General features: G+C 61.0%; 1 protein-coding gene across 1 annotated transcript; it reads right to left on the reverse strand.

The window, feature by feature from the left end:
* Positions 1 to 199: 199 nt before the first annotated feature.
* On the reverse strand, positions 200 to 11,492 carry LRRC47 (leucine rich repeat containing 47). The gene is made up of 7 exons (XM_043573615.1): positions 10,833 to 11,492; positions 5,056 to 5,514; positions 4,078 to 4,194; positions 3,433 to 3,548; positions 2,783 to 2,885; positions 2,379 to 2,468; positions 200 to 2,213 (listed from the first exon to the last, which is right to left on the reverse strand). The coding sequence occupies exons 1-7, from the start codon at positions 11,457 to 11,459 to the stop codon at positions 1,965 to 1,967; spliced, it is 1,761 nt and encodes a 586-aa protein (XP_043429550.1). The 5' UTR covers positions 11,460 to 11,492; the 3' UTR covers positions 200 to 1,964.
* Positions 11,493 to 13,823: the final 2,331 nt, after the last annotated feature.

Below are 13,823 nucleotides of genomic sequence, written 5' to 3' on the forward strand. Positions count from 1 at the left end.
CCCCCCCCCCCCCCCCCCCCCCCCAGCTCCAGGCCTGGAGAGCCCAGCAGCCTCTCTGGGCTGAGACTGTGATGATTCAGTGCCTCTTGCTCTTTGCTGGCAGGCGGGGGTGGGGTGGGGTGGGTCCAGGTCCTCAGTTTCCCCACAGACACTTCCCCTAGATACTGGCAGGAAAGGCTTCACTGGGGAGGAGTGGAGATGTTCTTATTAAATGTTTATTAAGAGGGCCGCACTGGCAAAGAGAAAGAGTGTCCGGGTTTATGAGTGGGTCGGGCCGGCCAAGGGAAGACCATCCTCTTTCCGCGGTGAGTTGAATACATCCAGCACCTCACCCGGGGCTGAGCTGCATCACAGGCGGCGGGGCTGGCGTCTCCGTCCACATCAGCGAGGTCACAGTCCAGACAGGGCCTGGCCACGGAACCGAGTGCCAGGAGCCAAGAGAACCGCTCGGCTGTGGCCCAGCCGCAGACCCCGAGCCGGCCACGGTGCCAGCAGTTGCTGTCCCGATCACCCAAGGCTCATAAGATGACAAGCCAGAGCCACCAACACAGATATCTGGCAGGTCTGGGGTTCCCAAGACCAGGCAGAGCCACCCTGGTGCACCTGCTTCAGCCCAGCCCAGCCCAGCAGCCGCTGCCTTCAGGGGCCAATGGGAAGGCTTGGAGGTGACCAGAGCCGGGACAGGGTCTCAAGGCAGCTGGGTCCTGTCCTACAAAGCAGGTTGGCTGAGCTCTGAGAGAACCGTGTGGCTTTGTGAGTGTGCCCTCCCCCCCCCCCCCAGGAGGCGGCTCAAGCTTCACATGTGTCTGGTCCTGACAGCTAAGGGCCTGGGTTCAGCGTGCCTCTTGCAAATGCTCCCCAAATCAGCAGAACACACGGCTCGTCTTTTACAAGTCACAGAACACGAAACAGACGGAGTCAGTAAATGACAAAAGCCAGGGAGGCAGTTTCTTGACATCCAGGCCACCTAGGAGGCAGAGGCCAGTAAAACCCACCTACTCTGTGGCTGGCTGCTGCCTGGCTGCAAGCACGTTCTGCCTCCAGGGAGGAGTGTGTGTGCTCACACACGTAAACACACACACACGCGCGTGTGCACGCGTGCGCACACACACACACACACACACACACACACACACACACTCACTCACTCACTGGTGGTCTATGGGCCCAGACATTCAAAACTGGAAATCCCTAAAACACAAGATGCTGCACAACAGTTCACCCCTCATGCGGCCATGGCCACTGTCCGTCCTTGGGCCAGCTGACGGCAGAGGTGTCCCGTGCATCTGTGAAGCCTGTTCTGCGCCGGAAACCTGCGTGCTGGCCCTGAGCTGCACGTTCCGACGTCGGCGCGTCCCTGTGGCGTGAGCGCACAGGCGAGCAAAGCCCCGATCCTCTTTCTGCCCTGCCAGGGCCGCATGGGGGACCTGTGCGGCTCTACCCCTAAAGCAGCCACAGTATTCAGAAAAATGCCTTTGCCAATTCCAAGATCACATAAAAATATTCTTTTCATAGAAAGATGACTTGTGGCCAGCTAGGGACATGGCGTCACTCCAGGCCTCTAAGCTGCACTACTGGTTCGGTGCAATTTTAAAAGCTGCTGTATCGTAGAAAAATGGTTGTGTGGTTCTGTAAAACGCACATTGTTCAGCTTCCCGGTTTAGATCTGAATAGCGAAACCAATCAGTGTCTTTCTCCCCTGAATGACGTTAGTCGCTGTGTCTACGTGATTTCGGAACAAACATCCTGAACGGCTCACTCCAGTATTTGAGAAACTTCATACAAAGCGTTAGTACAATCAGTTTGGTGCCGAAAGGCAAAGTCACCTAAGCACGCGACAATGCGGCATCATCTGTGACAGAATCGTCCGGAAAAGCAAGGGACGCGCATCTTAAAAACCACCGAGGTGAAACTTAACAAACAACATAACAGCACCGCACACACGCCCTGCCGCGGCCCGGGGCTCAGCGGATCACGGTCACGTGGGGAGCAGCGAGGCCCAGGTCCGTCTTGGAAGGGTACACCACCCTCAGGTGCCCTTCCTCGTCCACCACCCGGACCTGCTCCACCACCAGGGAGGCGTTCCCAGCCTTGTCTGCACTTGCGTCCACGCTGGGCTCCGGAAGCTGTCCAGAAAGTGCGTCGGCCTCGGCATCCGAAACGGATCCGTCCTCTTTATTTTCCAAAGTAGATTTGTTGATTTCTGCCATTTTCTGCGAAAGAAAAACATCTTTTTAGAGGCGATCAGGAAAGATACGCAGCAAAGGCAGCCATGCAAGGGGCGGCAGGAAGATGCGGGGGAGGGGGGAGGGATGACACATGTCATCTGTGCCTCGCGGCCAGAGCGCCGACGGGGCGAGATGATGAGGCCGGCTCACCAGCACCAGGGCGTCCATGATCTCTTTACATATCTGTAGACTCGTGGCGCTTGTTACTTCCAAAAACAAATCTGAGGTGGTTTTCTTAATCTTAAAAGGAAATGAGAAGGATCTCAGAAAAGAATAAAGTTGTCGAAAGTAAGACGTCAGCAACTGCTCCAAAAAAAAGCCTCTGAGACAGTGTCTGTCCCCTTCCCGAAGACAGGCATGAGCCAGACCGCCGTGCACACGGGGGCCCTTGGTGCGGCACTGAGTGTGACGGGGACGCCCAGCTCTGTGCAAGCGGCCCGGGCTCTCAGGCCTGCGCGTCCGTCCCATGGGACATCACGTCACTGGACGACTGACGCTTGTGCTAAGTCTGCACGTGAAACAGCCCCGGACGCGCATGTGCAGACGGCGCCTACCTTCGTCTTCTCGCTGTTGGTTATGGGCGGGAAGGAGATCACATCGCCATCTGCATCCACGAGGCAGGGGTAGCTTTCTTTACCGTCCAGTAAGTGCAGGTACCTGTGAGGGAGGAAACAGGGTGGAGACGACACTACGAGAAAACGTGCCTAGAGGCCCGGACAAATCGGTTCTTCACACAGAGTCGGTGCAACACCAGCGAATGTGTCCTCAGCTCTGGACGAAGGACATTCTACAGCCCGTGCTCACACGGGAACGGTGGCCGGCAGGCTGGGTGCCCTCTTGGTTCTGTGGCCACGGGTCGCCCTTCACCAACCTGTGCCCCGCGTCACATGGACAGAACGTAGGGGGTGACCACAGTGCCCTCCCGTGTCCCTGTGCATCCGGCGTGGACCCCGCTGTCCCTCCAGGCCACAGAGCCTGCACCTGAGAAAGACTGTTCTCCCCAAGTGGCATCTGAGCCTGGGGCCCTCGAGGGGAGAGGCCTAGCAGCGCTGCTCTCACCCCAGGCAAGAGTCCCTAATAGCCTGGGGAACGAGGTCTGGGAGGTTTGCTCAACATCGGGGAGGAGAAGAGGAGAAGGATGCACGCCAGTCAGCCTGGGAGCGAGCGGGGGTGGGGACGGCTCCCCGAGGGGACGCCCGCTGACCTGTGCAGGCCTGAGACGTTCTGCCTCTTCTTCTGCTTCCTGTGCTCCTCGGCCTCCAGCTGTAGCTGCCGCACCAGGTCCTTGGCCTTGACTTCTCTGCGCCCCAAGGGGACGATCTGTGGGCGGACACTGCTCCGTGAGCTCCGGGGGGGCCTCCTGTGCTCACTGGGCCATTGGTATCAACGTCCCCTCTTGGCTCTCCCTCAGGGAGCCCTGTGACCACGGGGCCCCTCTCCGGCATGCATGAGCACCCCTCGGGGACCTCACCACCACTCGTCCCCTCAAGGCGGAGCGCAGCCTCCAGCCCACCCACAAACGACGGCGTCTCCCAGGCCTGCGGCCCCTGGACGACCCGAGGGAGGGGGCAGACCTGGACCAGCCAGGCCCACGAAGCTCAGCTCCACACGAGGGGTTTTGCGGTTTGCTATAAACCACAAGTTTTGCTTAAAAGTGACCACATGAAGGAAACCACTTTCCGGCTGCTACCTTCCCTGAGGAGTTCACTTTTATACAACGGGCCTGACGAACCCGCCAGGAGCAGCCTGAGATTCTATCTCAGAACTGGCGTCACCGGAGCGCACCTGTCAGGGGGGCACGCGGACAGGGCCGCTGCAGCGGCAGGCAGGGAGGGGCGCAGGGCGTCACCTTGAGGTCCTGCGGCGGGCGGGTGTCGTACAGCAGGGGCCCGCGGACGGCTCTGAGGTCGTGGGTGGCGATGGTGGCGGCCGTTCTCTTCTCACAGAGCTCCTCGTGGAGCTTGGTCTGCAACACACGGCCCGAGGCACCCAGAGCTCAGCACCCTGCCCCCGATGCCCTGCCCCCCTGGCCTCCCCCTCGGCCTCCCCAGCCAAAAAATGTATTTTGTGGAAACTTCCCTGGATGATTATCTTATCTGTTTACTGGCAGAATCTCTTGTTTCTCTAACTCTGGAACAGAGTATTTGAGACTTCAAAGAACCCTCCTTGAACTAGAATTTATGACTGAATAAACAGAAGTAGGACTTAAAAAGAAAACTACCCCCAGCATGGTTTCCTTCCAAAACACCGATCTCTGGGTTTTAAACTCCCGGCTGGGAGTGCCCTTTGCTTCCTCCCTGAACATGAGCTTCCAGAAAGCTGCCTCTGTCCCCACGGGCCACACTGGGGGGGAGGGGGGGGTCTGCAAACTTCAAAGATGGGGTTTTTCCTTTAAAAGCTGGCAGACTGCATACAAAAACAAATCCGGAAGTTCGTCTAGCTAAAACCCGAACAAAAACTAAACAGCTCACATGACAACAGGCTGGCCAGTGCTGACGATCTCCGTACTGTCTTCTAACGAAACCAACTGTGCAATTCATTACAGAAACCCCAAATCCCATCCCCCAAGATGTCAGAAACTCGGGAAACGCTCATCTCCCATCGCAACAAAGCCTTGAGAAATGAGGCAGGCCTGGAAGGGTCTCTGTGGACGAGCTGACAGGCAGGCAGCCTCCTGGGGCCGAGGCCCAGGTCCGACCTGCCCTGGGGCGCACCCGGCGGGTGTCATCCTCACCCGTGCCCGGAGCCAGGTCCCGCCATGCACAGCGTGACACCGGGCCACCTCGCCCCCACCCCCACCCCCCCACCGCAGGCCGCGCACACCCACCTGGGAGGTGAGGAGCCGTCTGAGCGCGTTCCCCGTCTGCAGGTCTAGGCCCCTCACGATGGCCCCCACGATGAACGGCCGGACGTCCCTGACCGTGGGGCTGACCCGCACCGTCAGCGGGGCGGGGCTCTCGGACACGTGCAGCACCCGGAGCAGCATCCGGCCGGCGTCGCCCACCTCCTCGTCCTCCGCCTCGCCGCTCTCCCTCCTCCGCCGCTCACGCCGCCTCCTGCGGGCCTCGTCCTTCTCCGGGCCGTGCGCCTTGCCCCCGCCCCGCCCACCGCCCCGGCCCCCGGCGCGCAGGTACTCCAGGATGGACCTGGTCTGGCAGCCGCGGACCATCTTCTCCAGCCGCCGGTCCGTCAGCTTGTTCCCCCGGAAGTTGACCTCCTTGAGCTTGGGGCAGTCGGCCAGCTCCGCCGGGACCTCGCTGAGCTGGTTGTTGGAGAGGTCCAGCGTCTGCGAGGGACACAGAGGACCCGGTCACACGCAGCCCACCCAGCCACGGGGCCGTGCCGCCTCCTCCAGCACCCCTGTCCCCCCCCCGCGGTCTGTGCCCAGACTGACGCCCGCTACCGCCACCAAGCAGCCCTGAGGGGGACGGGGGGCTGGGGGGGGGGCGGTGGTTGCCAGTGGTCCCCACAGAATGCCTGTCCTCCTCTTCCTGCTCCCCTGCAAGTTCCCTGTGACAACTGTCCCAATGGACAAGGTTAGAGGAGGAGCACAGGACACGGAGAACGTGCGGTCATGAACACTGTGTGCTTCAGAAACACGCTCCCCACAAAATGGTGCTGAGATTTTTAAAATCAGACGAACTAAACAGACAGAACACGGCATCACCCTTCATGCAGGAACACGGTGCACGGTGCTCCAACTCTGCGTGCACAAAACGGCAGAGCGGCTCCGACCCTGGCCTGCTCTCGGCCTGCGTCTGGACCCAGGGAGGGGTGTCGCAGCCTCAAGAGGCGCACGGAAGCCGCCCAAGAACCTACCGCCGCTCCTGCCGCCTGGGCTCTGACAAAACCATGTGTGGGAATCAGCAGCACAGAGACGTGTTACCAACGGGCCGCCCTGAGGGGTCAGGCGGGGCAGGAGGAACACTAAGGAGCGAGGCCAGACCCCAGGACACCGAGGCAGCATCTTCTGGTCGTGGGGTCTCGGCTTCCCCTTCTGCAGCCGGGTAGAGGACAGGCCCCCAGGAAGAGGCCAGCCGCTGTCCCCTCTGCTCTCCTCCCAGGCAGCGCGGGGCATCGTGCACGGGGCCCCTTTCTTGTTCTCTTCCTGGCCCAGTGGGAAGCTCTGGCCTGGCCCGGCACGGCTGAGAGCAGACGGGGGCATAGGGCCTCGGGAGAAACCCTCCTATCTGGTCAGCTGGAGTGAGTGCGGGGGAGGGCGGCTTGGGGAGAGCTCTGGGGCACAGGGGGCCTGTCTGGACTGCACCCCGGGTCAAAGCCACACCGGCAGGCAGCCATCTGCACGCAAACCTACGGCAAGAGCTCACACTTGGTGGGCGAGACCGCTGACCGGTCCCGGTTCTGGCTGGGATGTTAACGGGCCCGGATAAAGAGGGCGACAGACTTTATCACGAACTGGAAAGGGGGCAGGGGCTCTGATGATCCAGAAGATGCCTCCACTTTGGCTGGTACAGAGGGCTTCGGACAGAACTTCACAGACTCAGTTACCAACAGAGCTGTCCTGGTTCAGGCCATCAAGCTGCCGAGAAGCCGGAGAGCCAGAGTGGAGGAGGGGGTCAGAGCTGGGGGAAGGGACGGTGTCACAGAGGAGCCTCTAAAGGCTATGCTGGGGCCTTAGCAGGGCGGCAGGCTCCCATCTCGCACTCAGGATGGGGACGAGGAAAGGAGGCATGGCTTTTAGTCACCTTGGGGGACCAAGGAGCCCGAGAGGCGGTGGGCAACGCAATTTCGTACAATTGTGCCCATTTCGTGCCTCACTGGGCCCTTCTCCCCGGCTTAAGTGGGAATGGGAGCGGGGGATGAATGGACTGTATCACGGCCTGTCCCGGTCTCTGCCACACGGAGGCTTGTGAGTGGCACTGACATTCTGAGGTCAGCCCCCCCCCGCACATGCCAGCTTTGAGTCGGCCGCACTGTCCAGGGGGCTTTGGCCGGCTCGAGGACTGCACTGGGACGGCCCTCACCGCTACACGGAACCCGCTGGCCAGGCAGACGGAGCGCACAGGTAGCAGAGAAGAGCCGGTAAGGAGGGGAGACTGGGGGACGGGGCCTCACTGCCCGGCCACCCCAGCCGCAGCAGGCCGGGGAGGTCTCCACAGAGGACCAAGGCGTGGGGTTACTGGGGGGCCAGGGCAGCTCTGCCTTCAGAGGCAACAATGACCGAATGATGGACATTTCAGGCCCTGTAAACAGGGAGGGGAGGAAGCAGCAGATCAGGGAAGTTGTGCCAGGCTCTAGAGGGGGGGCCTTGTAGAGACGCGGACACTTGCACGAAGAGGACAAGCCGCCCCCACACCAAGCCTGCGCTCCGTTGGCTCTGGGCACCACAGCAGCAGACTCCGTGAGGTCTCACGCCTAGAAAAGCAACACTAATGGAAGACAGGACCTTCAGGAGATGCCGAGGTGACAGGTAACGCCTGTACGCGGCTGAAATCACGCAGGACCGGGGAACAGAGCTCTTGCTTTCCGACGGAGGAAGTGGAGTCTGGACTGTCAGTGCCAATCCCCAAAAGGTACAAAATGCACAGAGGCTGAAGGGAGTGGCGTCCAGGAACCTGCCTCTGCCTGGAGCCGACCCACGAGGACACCCACTTACTCCCTTCCTGCCGGTAACACAAGCATCTCCGACCTGGGTGAGGCCGCTGACTGCCTTCTGGGAACATTCCTTCTGCTGGGATGTGCTGCTGGGGTGGGGGGTCCTAGATCCCCGGCTGGGCGAATGGGCGAACCGAAAACAACATGTCAGCCAAGGGCGTGTTGGCCAAGGGGACCCGGACGTGACCCGGGCACCCAGTGAGCCTGTCACCTCTGCCCTGCTGAAAAGATAGAGATGGACGAAGGGCTCCTTGGGGCTGGACAGGGGTTTCACATGCAAAGTTTGGTTTTTCTGGGAAACCTGACCACAGTGGGAGTCCCATCTGTGAGCCACGTGGACGGTCCCAGTGAGCACGAGCCCCGAAACAGGGGGAGGCCTGGCCGGTGTGGCCTTCCAGCCGGCTTCCAGCTGCCAGGCCCATTCCTCTGTCAGCCCTGAAGGCCAGCGCCCCGGCCTGAGTCAGTCGCCTATGACAAAGGCAAGGGTGACGCAATGGGCCATCATCCCTGGTGCACCACAGGTGACAGAACCCCAGGACAAGGACACATGCCACCAGGAGAAACCACTCCAGATTCTCTTAGCTCTCCCATGGGGAGCCAAGCTGGATGGCCAGACAGCAGGACGGCGACAGGGCAGGCTGGGTCCGGGCAGTTAAGTAGGTGGTGAGGTTACGGCACAGTGGATACACAGCGGTCTCTCGGGCTCCCTTGTCCCAGGTGGTGGGAGTGGGGAAGAGGGTCTGGGGGCCCCATCCGGGGCAGCTTCCTGGGGGAGGGTGCATGAGGCACGCATCTCCCTGCCTCAGGGGAAGTGAGGGGACAAGTGGGGGCCCGTGGGATGCTACTCTGGTGGCCCCCGTGGAATCGAGCCTCTGGGCATTTACATCCTGTGTGGCGTCTCCCCACGAATCTGGACTGGGCTCGCTCACTTAACCAGTGGGTGCAGTGGGAGCCAGGGTGCTGGTTCCAAGCCCCTTCTTCAAGGAGCCCTGTGGTCGGAGAACTGGGCCACCCTGCCGCGCGGGGAGAGGTGCCGAGATGACATGGGGCCAGAGGAGCCGGCACGGCATCGCAGCGGAGCCCAGCCCCGGGCACAAGTGATCTATGGCAAGCCGGGGATGGAAAACGGGCAGCACGTGACATGACTGGTGTTGTTTTCGGCCACAAGGTTTTGTTGGCACGGTCCTTAGTCACGGTGACTGCAGCACCACTGCCCCTGTTCACGGCACTGTGGCCGTCCCCAGTCTCTCTCACAGGTGCAGGAACCGGCAGCAATGCCAGGACACGCTGAGGGGATCCCCACCTCCGCCTGTGAGCTCAGTTCTCCACCCAGGCCGCCTCCCCGCAGCATCCACAAGGACGAGAACACGTTTGTACTCAGGACCCCAGCGCGCACACAGGGCAACGCGGCCTCGCACGGATCTGGTACCGCTCCTCACGGAGGCATCGTTTCAGAGAGGCCCCCGAAGGACAGCTGAGTCCAAGAGGGACTCCAAGCGGCTCTGGCACGACCCTCCCCAAGACACAGGCATCTTCGTGGGGGAGGAGAGCTGATGGGGGCCTAGCAGCGGCCAGAGTGGAGGAGGCCAGGGGGCTCAGCAGAGGAGACGCACCCTGACCTGGATGCAGGTGTCTGCACACAATAAAGGCCACACGCGTCACCGGTGGGCACCACGGACGCGGTACAGAACGTCTGAAACGAAGCAGTCGTACACACTGGCAAGCGATTCCGGTGAAGTACAACACCCGATCCTGCCCTCGAGGGACCGCGCTTGGCTACACACCTGGCCCGTCAACCTTCTGGAAAACCAAGAGACCGAACAGACCCGAGCGAGCAGCGTCGCACATCACCCGTCACACCTCTGCCATAAAGGGACGCCTTATAGCCGGGGGTGACCAACATGTCCCAGGAGCACCCCCCACAGCCTCTTTCTGGAAATGCCAGCAAGCACTCTGCTGAGAGGCCTCGTCCGTTTCTCTTAACTACACACACACACGTGCACACATATTCATGCACACTTGCAGACACATCTTTACACAGACTTACACGTTTGTAAAATCAGGTGGCAACACCTTAAGAGTAACTTCGGCTGGAAATAGATCAGTTGCTAAACTGTATATACATTTTACTGCTTAAAAAAAGTCTGCATGGGGTGCCCGGCGGGGGGGGGGGGGGGGGGGGGGGGGGGGGAGGGGCTCAGCCAGTTAAATGCCTGACTCTTGATCTCAGCTCAGGTCACGACCTCACCGTTTGGGAATTTGAGCCCCGAGACCTGCTTGGGATTCTTTCTCTCTCTGTGCCCCTCTCCTGTGTGTACGTGCTCTCTCAAATAAACATTAAAAAAAAAAAGGTTTGCATGAAAAGGATGAAAAGTAGGAGCAAAACCAAACAAAGACCTGCTTTTTTCAGGACGAAAGGAAAAGGGAACACGGGGAAAGAGGGCTGCCCAGGGGCCTCAAGACTGGAGTTAGGGCAGGGCTCTGCAATGTCCATCCTCCCCTCTCCTGCACACCTGTCTCAGCCAAGCATTACGCTGGGGCCTGCAGACCTAACGGGAGTACGTTAGCAGCCTCTGGACAACGGAGTCTAGAGAAAAGCCCAAATGATTTGTTGTGGACTCAGCAACCCCTTCCGGCCTTCGGTAAACCAGGAATAACAACTCTTACTTTAGAAGGCGGTCGTTGGGGTGAAGGGAACAGCATACAGGAAATCACACCGTGTGGCATTATGCGAAATCCCGGTAAATCACATCTCCGGGCCTTGCCTGGGTACCCCCCCCCGCCCAGAGTCACTGAATCATTTCACAAATGCGTGAAGACACAGAAATTTAGGCGTGGGGCCCTGCTGTTGAGCCAACCACGCGAGGATGGGGAGCCCGGACACGGGAGGGAGGGCGGCTGGGACTGCGGCGTCCCCGGGACGGCTCGCCCGGGAGCAGCTCCCTCCCCACCGCTCCTCCAGGGCCCCGGCTCGCAGTCCCCGCTGACCTTGAGCGACGCCAGGTGGGCGATGTCGGGGCTGAGCTCTCGGAGGCAGTTGTCGGCGGCCGCCAGTTCGCTGAGCAGGGGCAGCGCGCCGGGGCGGAAGAGCGCGGCGGGGAAGGAGTCCAGGCGGTTACCGGTGAGGTTGAGGGTCTGCAGGCGAGGGGCGCAGCGCGCCAGGTCGGCGGGCAGCTCGCGCAGCCTGTTGCCGCTGAGATTGAGGCTCTGAAGCTGCGGGAGGCCCGGCGGCTCGGCGGGGCCCAGGCCCTGGCCCGGCGGCAGCGCCTCCAGCGCGTTGCCGGACAGGTCGAGCACGCGCAGCGCGGGCAGCGGGCCGAGCTCGGGGCTCAGGCCGGGCCCCAGCGCGTTGCGCCGCAGCACGAGGCTGTGCAGCTGCGGGAGGCCCTGCGCCAGGCCCGGGCCCGGCTCGCGCAGGCTCCCGCAGCCGCTCACCTCCAGGTAGTGCAGCAGGGGCAGCGTGAAGAGCCTCGGCGGCAGCCGCCCGCCCGCCGCGCGCACCCGCTGCTCCAGCCCGGGCCCCGTCAGCAGCAGCTCGCGCCGCCGCTCGCGCTCCGCCAGCTCCAGCTCGGGCCAGGCCTCGGGGACGGGGGCCGCCGCCGCCGCCGCCGCCATGACGCCGCCGCTTCCGCTGCAGCTCCCGGGGCACTTCCGGGGCACGGCGCGTCACTTCCGGCTCGGGCCGGGAGGAGAGAACGCGCGGGGCGGGACTGGTCGCGCGGGGGGTGGGGCGAAGCGAGGAGGGGCGGGGCGGGCGCCTACCTGGGAAGAGTGGCAGAGAGGTGCCTCCTGGCGGCCGAGGTTCTTTGCCGGCGCTCCGGAGGCCGCACCTGGAAGAGTCATCGTAGCGGAGCGGCGCGTCCTGGGGAGGCGACCCGCCTCCCGGGTCCAGCCCCTCGCCTCGCGCTGCCCCGGGTCCGGTTCCTCGCCCTGATCGCCCTTGACCGCCCCTCGGGTCCAGCCCCGCGCCCCAATCGCCCCGTGGGTCCCGCCCCGCGCTCCGCGCGACCCCCTCCCCGGTCCGGCCCCACGCCCCGCTCGTCTCCCCGGGTCTGGCGCCGCGCCCTGATCGCCCCGACAGCCCCTCCACCCCAGGTCCGCCCTCGCACAGGGGTCTGGGATCGAATCTCCTGGTTGCACCAGCACCCAGGGCAGCTGTGTCGTCCACAGATGAGTGGCTCTCGCATCAGAAGCGGGAGATTACCAATGACTGAGGCCTGGCCCCTGGTTAGAGAGAGATTCTGGCCTAATTACTGGTCTGGGCTGCGGGTCAGCCCGGGATGGCCCCCAGTTCCCAGGTGTTGAGTGGGTGGCAGGGTTGAGAAGGTGCTCGGGGATGGGTCAGTTTTCCCTGGTCCGGCACCACGGCAGCTGGGGCGTTGGAGGAGGGAAGGGGGAGTGCGAGCTCAGGGTAGCTGCCCCTCGGCTCATTAACGCCCCACCCCAGGGGTTGGGGGGTTCCGTTGCTTCGTTTTGTTTTGGAATTTTTGAACTTTGTATTGAAGTGTGATCTACACCCAGAAAAGTGTGCACACTTTGAATTTTGCCCCAATTGAACACATCCGTGTAGCCATCATGCACAAGACACAGGTTATTGTGTCTCCTCAGCCCCCTGGTGCCCCAAGGGACATGGCTTTCTTGGGCCCGGACACCACACATCAGAGCTTCCTGTGTGATGTGCAGGGTGTTCGCTGAGCCTGGCTGCTTTCCTTCCACACCATGCCTTTGGGATTCATCCACGTGACAGGCAGCTGTGGACGGTCTGCTGTCTAGTATTAGAAGTAAATTGTGAATATGCCGTATTTTTCTCCAGCGGGGTCCTCGGGCTAACTGGGAACCCGCCCCCCTCCCCGCAGCACGTCACCTAGAGAAAAGATGGTGTTTTGCCTTGGTTGCCTTTGCGACCAACTCCATCTGTGAAGGACAGGCATCAGTGGGGGCGAACTCGGAGCCTGCATCTGGCCCTCCTTTCTGAGCTGGCTGCAGCTCAGAACCTGCAGGACCTCGTGCTCTGCGTCCTGCTGGAGCCACGCCACCCAAGCGCTGCAGAACTTTAGCCTTCCCCAGGGATTTCTTGGTTTCTCTGGAGTAGATTTTTGGGAATGAGTCCACCAGCTCATGCTATTTATATTGCCCTCCTGACCGGCTATGAGAACATTAATGGTTTTATAGTAGCCAACACTGGAAACAAACCAGATGTCCATCAACAGGAGAATGGATCAATACTGGGTGAGACATCTCCTAAAATGGGTGAGCACGTCGGGAGTGAGTATTCGGCTACGCCCGACAGCATGGTGATTCTCAAGGTCGTGCAGAAGGATATGTAGTGTGATTCTATTTGCATGGCTTAAAAACACGTCAAGCTCAAGGTGATATTATTTAGGGATACGTTCCTATGTGGTAAGTCTACGTAGGCAGCCAAGTGTTGAGACGTTTCCTGAGAAGCAAGGCCGAGTTTCCTACCTTGTAAAGCAAGGGGGCCTCCGGGTCCCCCGAGCACTGCCAACAGGTCTCCAACGGATTATGCAGGTGGTTAGCAAGTGACTTGTTTCTCTGGAGCCCCGCTAATGCCTCCGAGCCAACCTTGTGACGCTGTGTGGGCCAGCTTTTATTTATTTATTTATTTATTTATTTATTTATTTATTTATTTATCATGATTATTTTTTTAATGTTTTTTGTTTTTAAATTTTTGAGACAGAGCATGAGCAGGGGGAGGGGCAGAGAGAGAGGGAGACACAGAATGTGAAGCAGGCTCCAGGCTCTGAGCTGTCAGCACGGAGCCTGACACGGGGCTCCAACTCACGGAGTGTGAGATCATGACCTGAGCCGAAGTCGGACGCTTCACCGACTGAGCCACCCCAGCGCCCCTGTGTGGGCCAGCTTTTAAAGAGGGAAGGGACGGGCGACCGAGTGAAACTGCTTGCCCGGAGTGTAGGTGGAGTGCATCCGCTGTGGGCAGGGGGCGAGGGAGCCAACGAC

Source organism: Prionailurus bengalensis, chromosome C1, assembly GCF_016509475.1.
Source record: "Prionailurus bengalensis isolate Pbe53 chromosome C1, Fcat_Pben_1.1_paternal_pri, whole genome shotgun sequence".
Classification (NCBI taxonomy): Eukaryota; Metazoa; Chordata; class Mammalia; order Carnivora; family Felidae; genus Prionailurus; species Prionailurus bengalensis.

Coding starts and splice junctions, on each gene's coding strand:
- LRRC47 (XM_043573615.1), bottom strand. CDS start 11,459: ATGGCGGCGGCGGCGGCGGCGGCCCCCGTCCCCGAGGCCTGGCCCGAG. Junction 4,195..5,055: donor GACGGCTCCTCACCTCCCAG/GTGGGTGTGCGC, acceptor CGTGTGTTGCAG/ACCAAGCTCCACGAGGAGCT. Junction 2,886..3,432: donor AACGTCTCAGGCCTGCACAG/GTCAGCGGGCGT, acceptor CCTCCCTCACAG/GTACCTGCACTTACTGGACG.